At 33.7% G+C, this 22,934-nt stretch overlaps 1 protein-coding gene across 2 annotated transcripts in view; it reads left to right on the forward strand.

Annotated features, from left to right (window-relative positions):
- LOC128157527 (uncharacterized) overlaps positions 1 to 22,934 on the forward strand; it is a 171,637-nt gene that overhangs the window by 21,456 nt on the left and 127,247 nt on the right. For both annotated transcript variants that reach the window (XM_052820112.1, XM_052820111.1), the window contains exons 2-3: positions 21,025 to 21,700; positions 22,539 to 22,710. In XM_052820112.1, coding sequence (XP_052676072.1) covers positions 21,059 to 21,700; positions 22,539 to 22,710 — 814 coding nt within the window. In that variant the 5' untranslated portion in view covers positions 21,025 to 21,058. The remainder of the gene's footprint in view (positions 1 to 21,024; positions 21,701 to 22,538; positions 22,711 to 22,934) is intronic.

Genomic DNA, 22,934 nt, shown 5'->3' on the forward strand with positions numbered 1-22,934 from the left:
GAACGGAAATGACGTCATCAAAATAAAAAAATGTATATTAAGTTTAGATCAATATCTATTAGATCTGAAAGTTTCATGAAAATCGGCCGAGCCGCTTTTGAGATATCGCGGGCACAAAATTTGTAAGAAAAAAAAAGAAAAATAATAATAATAGGGAAAAAGAAACCGTACGAAAACAATAAGGTCTTCCGTTGGAAAACGGAAGACCTTAATAATAGGGAAAAAGAAACCGAAGAATAACAAGAAGGTCTTCCGTTGGAAACGGAAGACCTTAATAATAGGGAAAAAGAAACCGAAGAATAACAAGAAGGTCTTCCGTTGGAAACGGAAGACCTTAACTAGACACGATCTCGTTGCGAGCAACGAGGAGGTCTTCCGTTTTATTTTTAGAATGAAATATGACATCATCGACTTTGATTTTCGACATCAAAACATGTTATGGAAGAAGGATTGAAGTACTAATGTTTTGTTGTATCGCTTTTTATAAGTTCTCTTGCTTTTTTAAATACTTGCATTTCTTTCAATTAAGATAGAAAAGATCAAACTTGTTTACCTCTGGTCCCTCAAAAACCCTAATTGGGTAACGCGAGAGAAAATCATTATATTGTTAGGATATATAAACGTATTATACCTAATCTAGCTTTAATAACCTTTCACAAAAAGGCTCTCATTAAAGGGCTATAGATAAAAAAAAATAAGAGCTCTTTGGTCCCCTAATTTAAGGGGCAATCCTTTATTCTTGGATTCAAATGAAATGACATTTAATTCTGAACACATTTTGTCAACAAGTGTATAGAAAATTCGTTACCTTTCTGGAGATATATGAGAAAGAAGGTTTTAGGGGCCGATCTCTTATCTCCTTTTAGGGGCCGTTTAACGGAATTTTGAAGGTTGCATTTTGTTGAGAACATCATTTTAAACAATTTTTCTTCGTACTGCATTACAAACTATATTTCCTTTCTGAGATATGGGTGATCAAAATTTTGGACTTTTGGCCCCTAAAACCATTAATTACGTAACACATGATAAAATCATTACATTGCTTGGATACATACCTGTGAGATAAACATATTTGCTTCTATAACCTGCCACAAAATATCTCTCAGTAAAAAGCTACATATTAAAGACTTTAGAGCATATTCGTCCCCTTATTTGAGGGGCCAGCCCCTTTTTCTTGATATAAGATGAAAGGTCATTTAATTCTGAACAAATTATGCTCAACAAGTATTCAGAAATTCGTTACCGTTCTGGAGATATATGAGAAAGAAGGTTTTAGGGGCCGATCCCTTATCTCCTTTTAGGGGCCATTTAGCGAAACTTTGAAGGTTGCATATTGTTGAGAACATTTTTTTGAACAACTTTTCCTCTGTATTGCATTACAAAATATTTTTTCGTTCCGAGATATGGGTGATCGAAATTTTGGACGTTTGGCCCCTAAAAACCCTTAATTACGTAACACATAATTAAACCATTACATTGCTTGAATACATAACTGTGAGATAAACATATTTGCTTCTATAACCTTTCACAAAATATCTCTCAGTAAAGGGCTACAGATTAAAGACTTTAGAGCCCTTTGGTCCCCTTTTTTAAGGGGCCAGCCCCTTTTTCTTGATATTAAATGAAAGGACATTTAATTCTTAACAATTTTTGTTCAACAATTGTTCAGAAAATCGTTACCGTTCTGGAGATATATTAGAAAGAAGGTTTTAGGGGCCGATCCCATATCTCCTCATAGGGGCCGTTAAACGAAATTTTGAAGGTTGCATATTGTTAAGAACATTAATTTCAACAACTTTTCTTCTGTATTGCATTACAAAATATTTTTCCTTTCCGAGATATGGGAGATCGAAATTTTGGACTTTTGGCCCCTAAAAACCCTTAATTACGTAACACATAATAAAATCATTACATTGTTTGGATACATTACTGTGAGATAAACATATTTGCTTCTATAACATTTCACAAAATATCTCTCAGTAAAGGGCTACAGATTAAAGACTTTAGAGCCCTTTGGTCCCCTTATTTGAGGGGCCAGCCCCTTTTTCTTGATTTCAAAGAAAAGGTCTTGTAAATACAAACTTTTTTTACGTTACATGTCTTAACAAAATATTTTTTAGAAAAGAGATAATCAAAGAAAACCGGAAAAAATGACGACGTTTTTTCCATCTCAATTTTCGGGTCCAGGCGAGCTTCAGGGCCTTTTAAGTCAGATCAAAATGAAAATAAAATTACAAATCTACAATCTTTTGTCTACTATTCCTGAAAATTTGAACTCAATATCTTTTATAGTTTAGGAGAACGTAGAGGGACAAGCGACCCCTCTGAAAATCGCTAAAACGTCAAATTCTCAAAAACGGAAGTGACCTCATCAATATGATAAAAAACCTATAAGGTTAAGATCATTATCTATCAGATCTGAAAGTTTCATGAAAATCGGTCGAGCCGTTTTTGAGAAATCGCGTGCACAAAATTTGTAAGAAAAAAAATTAAAATAATAATAATAACTAGACACGATCTCGTTGCGAGCAACGAGTGGGTCTTCCGTTCGATTATTGAATAGATTAGATCAAACTTATCAATTCAAAGATAAAAACGTAGATCTAAGCGAAAAAAAGTAAAAAAAATTTTGCGGCACTCGAGGCTTGAACCCGGGTCGCCTGGGCCATGTCCACGACTCTATCGACTGAGCTACTCGGACTCTCGCTTCAGAACTTTGACGCTTAATTTCTCGAGAATGCCTTGATCGATTTTAAAATAAATTACATATTCTAAATCAGTGAGAGGGTCACTATCAGGTGTAAAAATTTCAAAATTAAAAAAGTCGAAAAATTCAATTTTTCAAATTTCCTTCCGGTGACGACCGGAAGTGACGGCTGACATTCTCTTGACCGAGGTGCACCAGAAAAACGATAGATCTATCATCTCTGAAAATTTCAGCTCTATATCTTTACTCGTTTTTGAGAAACCTGAGAGACAAAATTGACTTTAAAAAATCGTAAAACGGCGATAACTTCCGACCGGAAGTAAATTTTGAAAAAATGTCACGGGGGTACAAACTTCAGATGGCGACGCATCATCAGTGAAAATTTGAAGGAAATCGAATCAGCCATGTCGGAGAAATCGCATGCACAAAATGTGTAAGGAAAAAAAGAATAATAATAATAATAGAATTGAAAAAGAAACCGAAGAATAATAGAAGGGTCTTCCGCTGAAGACGGAAGACCCTAATAGGGAAAAAGAAACCGAAGAATAACAATAAGGTCTTCCGTTGGAAACGGAAGACCTTAACTAGACACGATCTCGTTGCGAGTAACGAGGAGGTCTTCCGTCCGATTTTTAGAAGAAAATATGACATCATCAACTTTTGATTTTCGACATCAAAACATGATATGGAAAAAGGAGTGAAGTAGTAATGCTTTAAAGTATTGCTTTTTAGTTCTATTACATTGCTTTTTAAAATACTTGCATTTCTTCCAAATAAAATTGAAAATATTAAACTCGTACATCTGGTCCCTAAAAACCCTAATTGGGTAACGCAAGAGCAAATCATCATATTGTTAGGATATGTAGCTGTATTATACTTAATCTAGCTTTAATAACCTTTCACAAGATGACTCTAATTAAAGGGCTATAGATAAAATTCTTTTAGAGCCCTTTGATCCCCTAATTTAAAGGGCCATCCCCTTTTTCTTGGAATCAAATGAAAGGACATTTAATTCTGAACACATTTTGTCAACAAGTGTTTAAAAATTCATTATCGTTCTGGAGATATATGAGAAAGAAGGTTTTAGGGGCCGATCCCTTATCTCCTTAAAGGGGCCGTTTAACGAAATTTTGAAGGTTGCATTTTGTTAAGAACATTAATTTCAACAACTTTTCTCCTGTATTGCATTACAAAATATTTTTTCTTTCTCAGATATGGGTGATCAAAATTTTGGACTTTTGGCCCCTAAAAACCCTTAATTACGTAACACATAATGAAATCATTACATTGGTTGGATACATAACTGTGGAAACAACATATTTGCTTCTAAAACATTTCACATAATATCTCTCAGTAAAGGGCTACAGATTAAAGACTTTAGAGCCCTTTGTTCCCCTTATTTGAGGGGCCAGCCCCTTTTTCTTGATATTAAATGAAAGGTCATTGAATTCTAAACAAATTTTGTTCAACAAGTGTTTAGAAAACCGATATTGTACTGGAGGTATTTGAGAAAGGAGGTTTTAAGGGTCGATCCCTTATCTCCCTATAGGGGCCGTTTAACAAAATGTTGAAGGTTGCTTATTGTTAAGAACATTAATTTGAACAACTTTTCTTCTGTATTGCATTTCAAAATATTTTTCCTTTCTGAGATATGGGTGATCGAAATTTTGGACTTTTGGCCCCTAAAAACCCTTAATTACGTAACACATAATAAAATCATTACATTGGTTGGATACATAACTGTGAGATAAACATATTCGCTTCTATAACCTTTCACAAAATATCTCTCAGTAAAGGGGCTACAGATTAGAGACTTTAGAGCCCTTTGATCCCCTTATTTGAGGGGCCAGCCCCTTTTTCTTGATATTAAATGAAAGGTCATTTAAATTTAAACAAATTTTGTTCAACAAGTGTTTAGAAAACCGATACCGTTCTGGAGATATATGACAAAGAATGTTTTAGGGGCCGATCCCTTATCTCCTTAAAGGGGCCGTTTAACGAAATTTTGAAGGTTGCATATTGTTAAGAACATTAATTTGAACAACTTTTCTTCTGTATTGCATTACAAAATATTTTTCCTCTCTGAGATATGGGTGATCGAAATTTTGGACTTTTGGCCCCTAAAAACCCTTAATTACGTAACACATAATAAAATCATTACATTGGTTGGATACATAACTGTGAGATAAACATATTCGCTTCTATAACCTTTCACAAAATATCTCTCAGTAAAGGACTACAGATTAAAGACTTTAGAGCCCTTTGGACCCCTTATTTGACGAGCCAGCCCCTTTTTCTGGATTTCAAAGAATAGGTCCTGTAAATAGAAACTTTTTTTTACATTACATGTCTTAACAAAATAGTTTTCAGAAAAGAGATAATTAAAGAAAACCAGAAAAAATTTCGACTTTTTTCCATTTCAATTTTTGGGTCCAGGCGAGCTTCGGCGCCTTTCAAGACAGATCAAAATGAAAATAAAATTACAAATCTACATTCTTTTGTCTACTATCCTTGAAAGTTTGAACTCGATATCTTTTATAGTTTAGGAGAAGTTCCACGGACAAGCAACCCCCCTAAAAATCGCTAAAACGTCAATTTCTCAAAAACGGAAGTGACGTCATCAATATAATAAAAAACCTATCAGGTTTTGATCATTATCTAACAGATCTGAAAGTTTCATGAAAATCGGCCGAGCCGTTTCTGAGAAATCGCGTGCACAAAAATTGTAAGAAAAAAAAGAAAAATAACTAGACACGATCTCGTTGCGAGCAACGAGGAGGTCTTCCGTCTGATTTTAGAATTTGAGATACATGTTCGATCTTGATTTTGCTATTTAACAGCTAAACATGATATAGAATAGAAAAACGGGGTCTACATTCGAAGGGCCAGATACTATTTTGTTTCAGGGATAAGAGCTTTGTTCAACAAGTGTTTAGAAATTCGTTACCGTTCTTGAGATATCTGAGAAAATAAATTTTTAGGGGCCAGTCCCTAACCTCCTTATTGGAGCCGCTGAACCAAATTTTGAAGGTTGCATTTTGTAAAGTACATCATTTTGAGCATCTTTCCTTCTACCCTGCATTTCAAAATACTTTCCTTTTTGAGATATAGGTGGTCATAGTTTATGGACTTATCACCCCTAAAAAATCCTTATTCCATAACACATGATAAAATCATTACATTACTTGGATACAGAACCGTAAGATAAACATATTTGCTTCTATAGCCTTTCATTAAATTTCCCTCAGTAAAGAGCTACAGTTGAAAATTTTTAGAGCCCTTTAGTTCCCTAATTTAAGGGGCCAGCCCCCTTTTTTTATATCAAATAAAAGGTCATTTAAATCTCAACACATTTTGTTCAACAACTGTTTAGAAATTCGTTACCGTTTTTGAGAGATATGGGAAAGAACGTTTAAGGGGCTGATCCCTTAACTCCTTATAGGGGCCGTTTAACGAAATTTTGAATATTGCATATTATTTAGTACATCATTCTGAGCATCTTTTCTTCTTTACTGCATTTCAAAATATTTTTCTTTTCTGAGATATTGGTGATCAAAATTCTATAATTTTGGCCCCTAAAACTCCCTTATTATGTAACACATGATAAAATCATTACATTGCTTGGATACATAATTGTAAGATAAACATATTTGCTTCTATAACCGTTCAAAAAATATCCCTCAGTAAAGGGCTAAAGATTAAAGACTTTAGAGCCCTTTGGTCCCCTAATTTAAGGAGCCAGCCCCTTTTTCTCGATATCAAATAAAAGGTCATTTAAATCTTAACACATTTTGTTCAACAACTGTTTAGAAATTCGTTACCGTTCTTGAAATATATGAGAAAGAACATTTTAGGGGCTGATCCCTGAACTCCTTATAGGGACCGTTTAACGAAATTTTGAAAATTGCATATGATTTAATACATCATTTTGAGCATCTTTCCTTCTATACTGCATTTCAAAATATTTTTCCTTTCTGAGATATATGTGATCAAAATTCTATAATTTTGGCCCCTAAAAACCCCTAATTACGTAACACATGATAAAATCATTACATTGCTTGGATACATAACTGTGAGATAATCATGTTTGCTTCTATAACCGTTCACAAAATATCCCTCAGTAAAGGGCTATAAATAAAAGACTTTAGAGCCCTTTGGTCCCCTAATTTGAGGGGCCAGCCCCTTTTTCTTTATATAAAAAAAAAGGTCATTAAAATCTCAACACATTTTGTTCAACAACTGTTTAGAAATTCGTTACCGTTCTTGAGATATATAGGAAAGAACATTTTAGGGGCCGATCCCTTAACTCCTTATAGGGGCCGTTTAACGAAATTTTGAAAATTGCATATGATTTAATTCATCATTCTGAGCATCTTTTCTTCTATACTGCATTTTAAAATATTTTTCCTCTCTGAGATATATGTGATCAAAATTCTGGACTTTTGGCCCCTAAAAACCCCTAATTACGTAACACATGATAAAATCATTACATTGCTTGGATACATAACTGTAAAAAAAACATATTTGCTTCTATAACTGTTCACAAAATATCCCTCAGTAAAAGGCTACAGATGAAAGACTTTAGAGCCCTTTGGTTCCCTAATATTAGGGGCCAGCCCCTTTTTCCCGATATCAAATGAAAGGTCTTGTAAATATAAACTTTTTTTGCTTTACATGTGTTAACAAAATATTTTTCAGAAAAGAGATAAACTAAGAATACCATGAAAAATTACGACGTTTTTTTAGTCTCAATTTTCGGGACCAGGCGAGCTTTAACGCCTTTTGAGCATGACAAATATAAATGCCAAATTGCACATCTACAATCTCTTGTCTACAATCCCTGAAAGTTTTAACTCAATATCTTTTACCGTTTAGGAGGAGATCCCTGGACAAGCCGACCCTCTGAAAATCGCTAAAACGTCATTTTCTCAAGAACGGAAATGACGTCATCAAAATAAAAAAATGTATATTAAGTTCGGACTAATATCTATTAGATCTGAAAGTTTCACGAAAATCGGTTCAGCCATTTCCGAGAAATCGCCTGCACAAATTTTGTAAGAAAAAAAAAATAATAACTAGACACGATCTCGTTGCGAGCAACGAGGAGGTCTTCCGTTCGATTTTTAGAATGAAATATGACATCATCGACTTTAATTTTCGACAATAAAACATGTTTTGGAAAAAGGAGTGAAGTACTAATGCTTTATTGTATCGCTTTTTATAAGTTCTCTTGCTTTTTTAAATACTTGCATTTCTTTGAATTAAGATAGAAAAGATCAAACTTGATTACCTCTGGTCCCTAAAACCCTAATTGGGTAATGCAAGAGAAAATCATTATATTGTTAGGATATATAAACGTATTATACCTTATCTAGCTTTAATAACCTTTCACAAAATGGCTCTCATTAAAGGGCTATAGATAAAAGATTTCAGAGCTCTTTGATCCCCTAATCTAAGGGACAAGTCCCTTTTTCTTTGATTCAAATGAAAGGTCATTTAACTTTAAACAAGTTTTGTTCAACAAGTGTTTAGAAATTCGTTACCGTTCTGAAAGAAGGTTTTAGGGGCCAATCCCTTATCTCCTTTTAGGGGCCGTTTAACTAAATTTTGAAGGTTGCATTTTGTTGAGAACATCATTTTGAACAACTTTTCTTCTGTACTGCATTTCAAAATATTTTTCTTTTTGAGATATGGGTGATCAAAATTTTGGACGTTTGGCCCCTAAAAACCCTTAATTACGTAACACATATTAAAATCATTACATTGCTTTGATACATAACTATAAGATAAACACATTTGCTTCTATATATAACATTTCACAAAATATCCCTCAATAAAGGATTATAGATAAAAGACTTAAGAGCCATTTGGTCCCCTTATTTTAGGGGCCATCCCCCTTTTTCTTGATATGAAATAAAAGGTCATTTAATTCTAAAAAAAATTTTGTTCAACAAGTGTTTAGAAATTCGTTACCGTTCTGGAGATATATAAGAAAGGTTTTAGGGGCCGATCCCTTATCTCCTTTTAGAGGCCGTTTTACTAAATTTTGAAGGTTGCATTTTGTTGAGAACATCATTTGAACAACTTTTCTTCTGTACTGCATTTCGAATATTTTTTTCTTTTCAGATATGGGACCAAAATTTTAGACTTTTGGCCCCTAAAAACCCCTAATTACAAAACACATTTCATACATAACTGCAGGATAAACACATGTGCTTCTATAACATTTAACAAAATATCTCTCAGTAAAGGGCTATAGATAAAAGACTTTAGAGTCCATTGGTTCCCTAATTTAAGGGGCCAGCCCCTTTTTCTTGATATAAAATAAAAGGTCACTTAATTCTAAACACATTTTGTTCAACAAGTGTTTAGAAATTTGTTACCGTTCTGGAGATATATAAGAAAAAAGGTTCTAGGGGTTGATCCCTTATCTCCGTTTAACTAAATTTTGAGGGTTGCATATTGTTAAGAACATCAGTTTGAACAACTTTTCTTCTGTACTGCATTTCAAAATATTTTTCCTTTCTGAGATATGGGTGATCAAAATTTTGGACTTTTGGCTCCTAAAAACCCTTAATTACGTAACACATGGAAAAATCATTACATTGCTTGGATACATAACTGTGAGATAAACAGATTTGCTTCTATGACATTTCAAAAAATATCGTTCAGTATAAAAGGGCTACAGATTAAAGACTTTAGAGCCCTTTGGTCCCCTAATTTGAGGGGCCAGCCCCTTTTTCTTGACTTTAAAAGAAAGGTCTTGTAAATAGAAACTATTTTTACATTACATGTTTTAACAAAATATTTTCAGAAAAGAGATAATTAAAGAAAACCACAAAAAATTACGACGTTTTTTTATCCCAATTTTCGGGTCCAGGCGAGCTTCGACACTTTTTGCGATCGAAATGATTTTAAACCTTCATGCACAATTTCAGTCTTCCGTCTACCATCGCTGAAAATTTCAACTTTATATCTGCTATAGTTTAAGAGGAGTACTGCCGACAAAATACCCCTCTGAAAATCGATAAAACGACTATATCTCAAAACCGGAAGTGACGTCATCAATAAAAAAAATTTGCAATACGGTTCATATCATCTTCTATTAGATCCCAAAATTTCATGAGAATCAATTGAGTAGTTTTCGAGATCTCGCGTGCACAAAATTTGTAAGAAAAAAAATAATAATAATATAGAAGAATAGGGAAAAAGAAACAAAGCAATAACAATAAGGTCTTCCGTTGGAAACGGAAGACCTTAATAATAGGGAAAAAGAAACCGAACGAAAACAATAAGGTCTTCCGTTGGAAAACGGAAGACCTTAATAATAATAGGGAAAAAGAAATCGTACGAAAACAATAAGGTCTTCCGTTGGAAACAGAAGACCTTAACTAGACACGATCTCGTTGCGAGCAACGAGGAGGTCTTCCGTTCGAATTTTAGAATGAAATATGACATCATCGACTTTGATTTTCGACAACAAAACATATTATGGAAAAAGGAGTGAAGTACTAATGCTTTATTGTATCGCTTTTTATAAGTTCTCTTGCTTTTTTATATACTTGCATTTCTTTCAATTAAGATAGAAAAGATCAAAGTTGTTTACCTCTGGTCCCTAAAAACCCTAATTGGGTAACGCAAGAGAATCATTATATTGTTAGGATATATAAACGCATTATACCTAATCTAGCTTTAATAACCTTTCACAAAATGGCTCTCATTAAAGGGCTATAGATAAACGGTTTTAGTCAAGAGCTCTTTGATCCCCTAATTTAAGGGGCAAGTCCTTTTTTCTTGGATTCAAATGAAAGGACATTTAATTCTAAACATATTTTGTCAACAGGTGTTTAGAAATTCGTTACCGTTTTGGAGATATATGAGAAAAAAGGTTTTAGGGGTCGATCCCTTTTCTCCTTATAGGGGCCGTTTAACGAAATTTTGAAGGTTGCATTTTGTTGAGAACATCATTTTGAACAACTTTTCTTCTGTATTGCATTACAAAATATATTTCCTTTCTAAGATATGGGTGATCAAAATGTTGGACTTTTGGCCCCTAAAAACCCTTAATTACGTAACACATGATAAAATCATTACATTGCTTGAATACATAACTATAAAATAAACACATTTGCTTCTACAACATTTCACAAATTATCTCTCAGTAAAGGGTTACATATTAAAGATTTTAGAGCCCTATGGTCCCCTTATTTAAGGGGCCAGCCCCTTTTTCTTGGTATCAAATAAAAGGTCATTTAATTCTACACCACTTTTGTTAAACAAGTGTTTAAAAATCCGTAACCGTTTTGGAGATATATGAGAAAGAAGGTTTTAGGGGCCGATCCCATAACTCCTTTTAGGGGCCGTTTAACGAAATTTTGACGGTTGCATTTTGTTGAGAACATAATTTTGAACAACTTTTCTTCTGTACTGCATTACAAAATATTTTTCCTTTCTGAGATATGGGTGATCGAAATTTTGGACTTTTGGCCCCTAAAAACCCTTAATTACGTAACACATGATAAAATCATTACATTGATTGAATACATAACATTGAGATAAACACATTTGCTTCTATAACATTTCACATAATATTTCTCAGTAAAGGGCTACAGATTAAAGACTTTAGAGCCCTTTGGTCCCCTAATTTGAGGGGCCAGCCGCTTTTTCTTGATATCAAATAAAAGGTCATTTAATTCTACACAAAATTTGATTAACAAGTGTTTAGAAATTCGTTCCCGTTCTGGAGATATATGAGAAAGAAGGTTTTAGGGGCCGGTCCTTATTTCCTTTTAGGGGCCGTTTAACGAAATTTTGACGGTTGCATTTTGTTAAGAACATCATTTTGAACAACTTTTCTTCTGTACTGCATTACAAAATATTTTTCCTTTCTGAGATATGGGTGATCGAAATTTTGGACTTTTGGCCCCTAAAAACCCTTAATTACGTAACACATGATAAAATCATTACATTGCTTGACTACATAACATTGAGATTAACATATTTGCTTCTATAATTTATTACAAAATATCCCTCGGTAAAGAGTTACGGGTAAAAGATTTTAGAGCCCTCTAGGTCCCTAATTTGAGGGGCCAGCCCCTTTTTCTCGATATCAGCTGAAAGATCTTGTAAATATAAACTTTTTTTACATTACATATTTTAACAAAATATTTTCCAGAAAAGAGATAAAGAGAGAAAAGCACAAAAAATAACGACGCTTTTTTAATGTCAATTTTCGAGCCATAGCGAGCTTTGGCGCCAATAGTGCTAAACATACAAAACAACAATCATGCAAAACTTCAATCTTTCTTTTACCAACCGTAGAAATTTGAGCTCAAAATCTCTTATAGTTTAGGAGAACGGCCGCAGACAAAATACCCATATAAAAAATAGAAAAATCTCAATATCTCCAAAACAGATGTGACGTCATCTATGCAAAAAATTTGCTATCAAGTTCAGACCACTATCTATCACATCTGAAAATTTGATGGAGATCTGTTGAGCCGTTTCTGAGAAATCGCGTGCACAAAAATGGGAAGAAAAAAAAAGAATAAAAACTAGACACGATCTCGTTGCGAGCAACGAGGAGGTCTTCCGTCCGATTTTTAAAATACGGAATGACCTTGCTCTTGATCTTCGTCAACGAAACGTATCTGGAAATGGAAGCGGTCTAAGAGTAATGGGTGAAAGACTATCTACCCCTTTTGTGTCCCTTATTTGAGGGATCAGCTCCTTTTCATTCATTTTAGTTAAAAGGTATTTTTGTGTTCTGCTAATAAGTGTTTAGAAATTGGTTATCGTTTTTGAGATATATGTGAAAAATCGTTTCGATATCTGGTCCTAAACTCCTTTTAGGGTCCAGATAACAAACAATATATGGTTGTACATTGTTAAGCACATTATTTTGAGTATCTTTTGTTAAATACTGCTTTTCGGAATGTCCTCCATTTTGAGATATAGAGGATCAGAGTTTTGGACTTCTGGTCCCTTAAAATCCCTAATTACGTAACGTAGGAGTAAATGATCATTGCCATGTATAGGTAAATAACGTTAAATATAAACATAATTGCCTCTATAACGGATCAAAAAATATTTCACAGTAAATATTTATCATTAAAAGTCTTTGGAGCCCCCTCAGCCCCTTATTTGAAGGGCCAGCCCCTTTTTTATGATGTCATAAGAATGTGTTTGTCAATTCAAACACATTTTGTTCAACAAGTGTTTGAAATTCTGTACCGTTCTGCAGATATCTGGAGAGGGTCGATTTAGGGGCCGACCCTGTACTCCTTTTAAGGACCGTATCACACATAATATATGGTTGCATATTGTTAAGCTTAATTTTTTAGCATCTTTTGCTCAATATTGCTTATCAAAATGTTTCTCCATGTAGAGATATTGAGCATCAAAGTGTTGGACTTCTGGCCCCTTATAATCCCTTATAGGATTAAATGATTGCCATGAATAGGCGAATAACGTTAGAATAAACATAATTGTTTTTATAAGGTATCACAAAATATTTTACAGTAAACAGTTATAATCAAAAGACTTTAGAGCCTTATCGGCCCCTAATTTGAAGGGCCAGCCTCTTTTTCTTGATCTTATATGAAAGCTCGTGTCAATTCAAACACATTTTGTTCAACAAGTGTTTAGAAATTCTGTACCGTTCTGGAGATATCTGGAGAGGGTCGTTTTAGGGGCCGACCCTGTAACTCCTTTCAGGGACCGCATAACAAAGAAATTATTGTTGCAGATTGATAAGCTCAATATTTTGAGCATCTTTTGTTCAATATTGCTTATCAAAATGTTTCTCCATTTAGAGATATTGAGCATCAAAGTTTTGGACTTCTGGCCCCTTAAAATCCTTAATTACGTAATATAGGAGTATATGATTGCCATGTATAGGCGAATAACGTTAGAATAAACATAATTGCTTCTATAACGTATTACAAAATATTTCACATTAAAAAGTTATCATCAAAAGACTTTAGAGCCCTTTCGGCCCCTAATTTGAAGGGCCAACCCCTTTTTCTTGATCTTATATGAAAGCTCTTGTAAAAATAAATTTTAATTGCTCTACATGTCTTAAGAAAATATTTTCGAGAAAAGAGATAATTAAAGAAAACCAATAAAAATCACTACATTTTTTATATCTCAATTTCCGGGTCCAGGCGAGCTTCGGCGCCTTTTGCGCCAAACATAAATGGCTCACTTTAGACAAAACTACAATCATTCGTCTACAATTCTAGAAAATTTGAATTTGATATCTTTTATCGTTTAGGAGGAGTTCGACGGACAAGCTGACCCTCTAAAAATCGCTAAAACGTCAATGTCTCTGAAACGGAAGTGACGTCATCAAAATAAAAAATTTCCAATAAGGTTCAGATCAATATCTATTAGATCTGAAAGTTTCATGAAAATCGGCCGAGCCATTTCCGAGAACTCGCGTGCACAAAATTTGTAAGAAAAAAAAACAAAAATAACTAGACACGATCTCGTTGCGAGCAACGAGGAGGTCTTCCGTCTGATTTTAGAATTTGAGATATATGTTCGATCTTGATTTTGCTATTTAACAGCTAAACATGATTTAAAATAGAAAAACAGGGTCTACATTCTAAGGGCCAGATACTATTTTGTTTCAGGGATAAGAGCTTTGTTCAACAAATGTTTTGAAATTCGTCACCGTTCTTGAGATATCTGAGAAAAAAAAGTTTTAGGGGCCAGTCCATTATCTCCTTATTGGAGCCGCTGAACCAAATTTTGAAGGTTGCATTTTGTAAAGTACATCATTTTGAGCATCTTTTCTTCTATACTGCATTTCAAAAAATTTTACTTTTTGAGATATAGGTGGTCATAGTTTATGGACTCTTGACTCCTAAAATATCATTATTACATAACACATGAATAAATCATTACATTACTTGGATACAGAGCTGTAAAATAAACATATTTGCTTTTATAGCCTTTCATTTAATTTCCCTCAGTATACAGATAAAAGATTTTAGAGCCCTTAAGTTCTCTAATTTGAGGGGCCAGCCCCCTTTTTTGATATCAAATAAAAGGTCATTTAAATCTGAACACATTTTGTTCAACAACTGTTTAGAAATTCGTTACCGTTCTTGAGATATATGGGAAAGAACATTTTAGGGGCTGATCCCTAAACTCCTTATAGGGACAGCTTAATGAAATTTTGGAAACTGTATATAATTTAATACATCATTTTGAGCATATTTTCTTCTATACTGCATTTCAAAATATTTTTCCTTTCTGAGATATATGTGATCAAAATTCTGGACTTTTGGCCCCTAAAAACCCCTTATTACGTAACACATGATAAAATCATTACATTGCTTGGATACATAACTGTGAGATAAACATATTTGCTTCTATAACCGTTCTCAAAATACCCCTCAGTAAAAGGCTACAAATAAAAGACTTTAGAGCCCTTTGGACTCCTAATTTTAGGGGCCAGCCCCTTTTTCTTGATATCTTATAAAAGGTCATTTAAATCTGAACACATTTCGTTCAACAACTGTTTAGAATTTCGTTACTGTTCTTGAGATATATGGGAAAGAACATTTAAGGGGCCGATCCCTTAACTCCTTATAGGGGCCGTTTAACGAAAGTTTGAAAATTGCATATGATTTAATACATCATTCTGAGCATCTTTTCTTCTATACTGCATTTCAAAATAGTTTTCCTTTCTGAGATAAATGTAATCAAAATTCTGGACTTTTGGCCCCTAAAAACCCCTAATTACGTAACACATGATAAAATCATTACATTGCTTGGATACATAACTGTGAGATAAACATATTTGCTTCAATAACCGTTCACAAAATACCCCTCAGTAAAAGGCTACAAATAAAAGACTTTAGAGCCCTTTGGACCCCTAATTTTAGGGGCCAGCCCCTTTTTCTTGATATCTAATAAAAGGTCATTTAAATCTGAACACATTTTGTTCAACAACTGTTTAGAAATTCGTTACCGTTCTTGAGATATATGGGAAAGAACATTTTAGGGGCCGATCCCTCAACTCCTTATAGGGGCCGTTTAACGAAATTTTGAAAATTACATAATATTTAATACATCATTTTGAGCATCTTTTCTTCTATACTGCATTTCAAAATAGTTTTCCTTTCTGAGATAAATGTAATCAAAATTCTGGACTTTTGGCCCCTAAAAACCCCTAATTACGTAACACATGATAAAATCATTACATTGCTTGGATACATAACTGTGAGATAAACATATTTGCTTCAATAACCGTTCACAAAATACCCCTCAGTAAAAGGCTACAAATAAAAGACTTTAGAGCCCTTTGGACCCCTAATTTTAGGGGCCAGCCCCTTTTTCTTGATATCTAATAAAAGGTCATTTAAATCTGAACACATTTTGTTCAACAACTGTTTAGAAATTCGCTACTGTTCTTGAGATATATGGGAAAGAACATTTTAGGCGCCGATCCCTCAACTCCTTATAGGGGCCGTTTAACGAAATTTTGAAAATTACATAATATTTAATACATCATTTTGAGCATCTTTTCTTCTATACTGCATTTCAAAATAGTTTTCCTTTCTGAGATAAATGCAATCAAAATTCTGGACTTTTGGCCCCTAAAAACCCCTAATTACGTAACACATGATAAAATCATTACATTGCTTGGATACATAACTGTAAAATAAACATATTTGCTTCTATAACTGTTCACAAAATATCCCTCAGTAAAGGGCTACAGATGAAAGACTTTAGAGCCCATTGGTCCCTTAATTTTAGGGGCCAGCCCCTTTTTCTTGATATCAAATGAAAGGTCTTGTAAATATAACCTTTTTTTGCATTACATGTGTTAACAAAATATCTTTCAGAAAAGAGATAAACCAAGAAAACCATGAAAAATTACGACGTTTTTTTAGTCTCAATTTTCGGGACCAGGCGAGCTTTAACGCCTTTTGAGCATGACTAATTTGAATGCCAAATAGCACATCTACAATCTCTTGTCTACAATCCCTGAAAGTTTTAACTCAATATCTTTTACCGTTTAGGAGGAGATCCCTGGACAAGCCGACCCTCTGAAAATTACTAAAACGTCATTTTCTCAAGAACGGAAATGACGTCATCAAAATAAAAAAATGTATATTAAGTTCGGACTAATATCTATTAGATCTGAAAGTTTCACGAAAATCGGTTCAGCCATTTCCGAGAAATCGCCTGCACAAATTTTGTAAGAAAAAAAAAAATAATAATAGGGAAAAAGAAACCGAACGAAAACAATAAGGTCTTCCGTTGGAAAACGGAAGACCTTAATAATAATAGGGAAGAAGAAACCGAAGAAAAACAATAAGGTCTTCCGTTGGAAACGGAAGACCTTAATAATAGGGGAAAAGAAACCGAAGAATAACAATAAGGTCTTCCGTTGGAAACGGAAGACCTTAATAATAATAATAGGGAAAAAGAAACCGAACGAAAACAATAAGGTCTTCCGTTGGAAACGGAAGACCTTAATAATAATAATAGGGAAAAAGAAACCGAAGAATAACAATAATTTAAGGTCTTCCGTTGGAAACGGAAGACCTTAATAATAGGGAAAAAGAAACCTAAGAAAAACAATAAGGTCTTCCGTTGGAAACGGAAGACCTTAATTAGATTGATTAGAGAATGAAGAACAACTTTTCCAGCGACATCAATATCGTAGCATGTATCGTTTTTAGCTCACCTGAGCTGAAAGCTCAAGTGAGCTATTCGGATCGCATTTTGTCCATCGTCCGTCCGTCCTTCTGTCCGTATGTAAACTTTTTTACATTTTGAACTTCTCTAAAACCGCTTGGCCAATTTTAACCAAATTTGGCACAAAGCATCCTTATGGTAAGGCATATATAAAATGCAGAAATGGAAGACCGATCTTTATTCAAAGCGGAGAAAACCTCGAAACTGTAGAAAAAGGGGGGGGTGCATTTTAAAAAAAAGTTCGTCTAAAGAACTACTAAGTCAAATTCAACGCAATTTAAGATAAATATTCTTTATGGAAAGGAATATATAAATTGCAAAAATTAAGGGCCAATCTTTTTCTGAATTTGAGTTATGACGAAAAAAAATAATTGGAAGGGGTGGGCTTCGATCAGTTTATAACTTCGGGTTCGGTATTTTATATCGCAAAAACCTCTTTGAAGCGGCCATTTTGAACGTATGAGAAATGGGTCAATCTGACAAAGATGAATTTGGTTGTTGTGTAACAGTTTGCGTGCGAAAGGAATATTTAAAAAATACAAGATACATTAATGCCGATTTTGTGAAGTAAATTGAGATTAAATATTCCAATGCGTTGACATTTTCACCATTGACGGTGGTTTTAGCTTGTTTTGATATTCGTTTCGTTTTAATGAATTACAGTTTGTAACCTAGGGGAACTATCGCCTGTATTTTGTAATTTTTACGTATCAATCAAATATAGACATCGGTAAATAAGACAGCTGGCTGTTACTTGCGGAAAATAAGATACATTAACAGGTACGGTACTTTAACAACTATATAAAATACAAATTCTAATGGTAATACGGTATGGTCTTTGCGTTATAGTTGATTACTGCAATGTGTTTTAGGCTAGTTGTCAGTATTTTCTCTAGTCTATTCAGTCTAAACAGAGATTAATTTTGCTGATGGAAATACTAAGTGTGTGTACATGTAGCAGAGACATAAATAATTGTTACCTCACCTGAGGTGAAATATACAGAGAATTATCTTTAAGGAAGGAGTCTTTTCTGGTTTTCGACTTGACAAACGTAAATTTGATTAATTGTTCATTAAATCAAGATAAAAGGAAATTTAGATAGTATATTTTTCTTTTCTTTTTTTACTATCATACAACTTGGCATAGAAAAAGTAATCAATCTTTAGAATCTAACAATGACTATATTTTTGGCGTAATATTGGCATAGGAAAATATCACATGTTTCGCAATTCAGAATTGCTGCAGATTAATGAGTCTGTTTAAGAATTTTAAAAACAATAACTCTAATGTTGGAATTTTTTTTACTAATGTGAACTAATGATATGATACTTGGATTTCAGAATATGTTTTTAAAATATGATTTGCCTATCAAATTACATTTTTATAAGCCTTTTTAAAGCGCCCTTTCTATACATTGATTTTTGTGAGAAAAAAAATCACCAAAATCAGTTTTTTTCTCTTATTAAACGGTCAAAATATTAGTTTTTCGTTCAAGTTATATCTTTATATAAAGTCTTCATAATTCATAAAAATCAGAAAGATTTTATTATTGGAAGCATAAAAAATAATCAAAATTTCTTTAAAATTTTAAAAAATTAGAGGAAATGCGGGCTAAGCAAAATCAATTTTAAATATATATTTATTCCAATTTAGTGGTATAAGCTGATAGACATTCTGCTATTCTATCATTTTATTGAGGAATAGAATCTTCAAATCTTAAACAAATGTCTACAAAACTACAAAGAACTACACTTTTTTATCATCCTTTACGTTGAGGAAAAAGGTAGTGACCTTGACCTGATCTTTATTCGAAAACAAAAAGGTCAAATTAGATTAAACTGATAGAATCATTTGGTAATGTGATCCGTTTGACTGTGTCAAAATTTCATGAATTTCTTATTATAAAAAGTATGTTTGATAACGAGAAGACTCCTTCCTTAAAAATATTCTTCTCAAAAATCAATTGGCCAGAAAAGCTGTAACTTGTGTGGATGCATTCTCAAGTAATGTAGATTCATTCTGAGAAAACGTGGGAGGTATTCCAGTGAGAATTCCACTCATGGGTCTGCGACTGGAGCGGATCCAGCCACAAGCTTGTCCAAACCATGATCACCGGGGGTACGGTGGGGCCCCAATGAGGGATCAAATTTTTAGATACAAATGTATAGAGAAAAATCAATAAAAATCTTCTCCTCAAAAACCAGTAAGCCAGAAAAGCTGTCACTTATGTGGAAGCATCTTCAGGTAGTGTAGGTTCAGATTTTTTCAAATCATGATCCCCGGGGGTAAGGTGGGGCCACAATGGGGGTTAGAAATTTTTACATAGGAATACATTGAGAAAATCTTCTTAACAAAAACCAGTAGGCCAGAAAAGCTGTAACTTGTTTTAGGCATCCTCAGGTAGTGTAGATTTTAATTTGTTCAAACCATGATCCCGGGGGTAGGGTGCGGCCATAGTGGGTGGGTCGATTTTACATAGGAATTAATAGCGAAAAATCTGTAAAAAAAAAAAACCAATTGGCCAGAAAAGCTGTAACTTGTGTGGAAGCATCCTCAGGTAGTGTTGATTCATTCTAGTTTGTTCAAACCATGATTTCAGGGGGTAGGGTGGGGCCACCATGGGGGTCAAATTGTGTTGGTGCGTGTAATTCGGTACGATCTCTACGTAATGGTTAAAAAAATGCTATTCAATTATTGAGATATCTCACCGGAAGTAGAATTTTGTTGTGTATTTAACATCGCATATACTAGTATGCTATCTGTAAGAATTTATACTGATATATTCATTCTCTGTAAAATAATTTGATATGTAAAAAAGTAATTTTTAAGGTGCTTCCGGTGATGACTGGGAGTTATGACGAACAAAACAAAATAGTTTAAACACATGTACAGTTATAGGTCTATCTTCCCTCAAAGTGTGGATGTTCAAATCTTAATCGTTTTGAGATCTCGATGCCACAAACTTTGCATTGTGGGAGTGGAAGCGGTCGACCGGAAACGAAGTTAGAATTTTTTTTTAAAAAGATACCTAGAGATATTATCATTCTCTATCATTTCTGAAAATTTCAGGGAAATCTATTTAGCCATCTCTGAGAAATTCTGCCGACGAAAAGGGAAAAAACCCCAAAACACGACAATCACTATAAAGTCTTCCGTTGGAAACGAAAGACCTTAATGATAAGAAACAGTACGAAAAATATAAGGTTTTCCGTTGGAAACGGAAGACCTTAATAAGAAACTGTACGAAAACAATAAGGTTTTCCGTTTGAAACGAGGACCTTAATAATAATAACAATGGGGGGGGGGGGGGGGACAAAGCAATAACGAAAAGGTCTTACGTTGGAAACGGAAACCCTTAATAAGAAACGGTAAGAAAACAATAAGGTATTGCGTTGGAAACAGAAGACCTTAAAAATTACAATCACTATAAAGTCCTCCGTTTGAAATGGGAGACAAGAAACAACAATTGGGCTTTGCGTTGGAAACGGAAGACCTTAATAAGAAACAACTAAGTATGTCTTCCGTTCGAAACGGAAGACCTTAATAAAACATTGGGTATTTATTTAGATTTTTAAACCATACTTTTTTACTCTGACAGGTATAGTGAGAGTCGTGATGTTACCATATTGAACATGGCACACACCTTTAAGCTTGAACCAACCGATGATGACTACTGCTCTGAAAAAAAAGACGAATTTAAAAAAAACCAAACGACACCGCCAATTATTCCTGGAACAGAAATTCCCCCTAAAGAAAAAAGAATTCCAACAAAAATTACTTTGAAGCAAAGGAAATTTAAAGTCAATACTTTAGGCTGTATAACTTATATCATTGTAACCACAATATCTATTGTCATTGTTGGTTATTTAATTATAAAACATCAATTAACCAATCAATTACAATCAAAACTGAATGCAAAAACTCCTAAAATAAAAGGGTGTGATCATATTGAAGTAGAGGACGTGTGGGCAACTACGCTACCCAAATTGTTAACAGAATCGGCATTTAGACTTTCAGATGTTAATAAAGATGGTATACCAGATTTTATATTTGGTTTCGCCACAGGAGTTGACGGTTATTCCATACCAAAAATTGTTTGTGATATTTATTTCAATGGCACATTTCCTTGCTATGGTGGAATGATGGCGCTAAATGGTGAAGACGGGAAAGAACTTTGGAGATACTACACTGATCATGAAATATTTGGAATAAATTGTAATGCTGATCTTAATTCAGATGGTGTGAATGATTGTCTCGGTGGAGGAAGAGCTGGGGTAGGTTGTCGCTAGCATACATTAAATTGCATTGCACACAGTATGTATCTATGGGAATTTTCCTGTCAACTAAATAATGACATGATTCCAATAGATTGTTTCAGTATTTGTTTGAAACATAAGTTTGAAAAATTAAAGAGGTTTAATGTTAAATTAAAATTGACATGAAAAAACTGATGATTTGTGGGAGTAAACTATTAATTGACTCTAATAGTCATATTACAAGAGAGCTTTTTATAAAAATAAAAACATGGTATGAAGATAAGATAGAATTATTTAAGTTAACTGTAAACGTATCATATTTTGCGTTTACTGGCAAAAATTGAGTTTTCAACAAGTTAGTGTTTATTTGAATTAGCGTATTTTTGGATGCTGCCATTCTGATACATATATGAATAGCATATAGCGATGTACTTGATTCAGAAGAATCCGCTTTCTTCCAATAGCGCTAAATAGAATACACAGCCAATTGTAAAACGTTAACAGTATTAACTTAGTTAGAAAACAATCGTATCGCTCTTAGATATCTAACCCTAAAAAGGTCAACTCCAGGACAAGCCTTAAGTATTTGATATGTATTGAATCAAAAATTATTCGAAACGTACGTGCACTTAATGAATAAAATATAATACATTTTAAAGTTAGTTAAAAGAAATCACATCAATTCAATCATATCTGCAAATGACAAATTGACAAAATAATTTTGAATTTTTTTTTACATACATGTTTTGTCGCCGTCGATAACCTACACAGCTAATTGTCATCGCTCAAGCTTTGAGGGGGAGCTGCACTAATATGCACTATAATAGACATATTAACATTGTTTCTTATTTAACAGGTGTTTGATGCTGTAAATGGACGGACAGGAACGCTATTATGGAAATTTAAAGATAAACTGGTTAAGAATAGCATTATGAATCTGTATACAGCGCATACAATTGATGATTTAGACAAAGACGGTATTCTCGATGTTTTGGCAATTCACGGAGGAGATCCATTAAGTGAACCAGGTCTGTTAGTTTTTAGATTGATAAGCATGTGTGACACTTACATGGACACCTTTTATCCATTGTATTCATGTGATTAGTATCACATTCCTAATCAAAGTACTGAGAGTACTGAAAGACGGGGTCTTGAAAGTTTGAATTTGTAATTGTCCTGGATTTCCTCGAATAAGCTTCCAAAATTCCAAAGTTTGAATTAGTTGTTATAATCTATTTTAATTCGGCATTTT

This window comes from Crassostrea angulata, chromosome 7, assembly GCF_025612915.1.
Source record: "Crassostrea angulata isolate pt1a10 chromosome 7, ASM2561291v2, whole genome shotgun sequence".
NCBI lineage: Eukaryota > Metazoa > Mollusca > Bivalvia > Ostreida > Ostreidae > Magallana > Magallana angulata.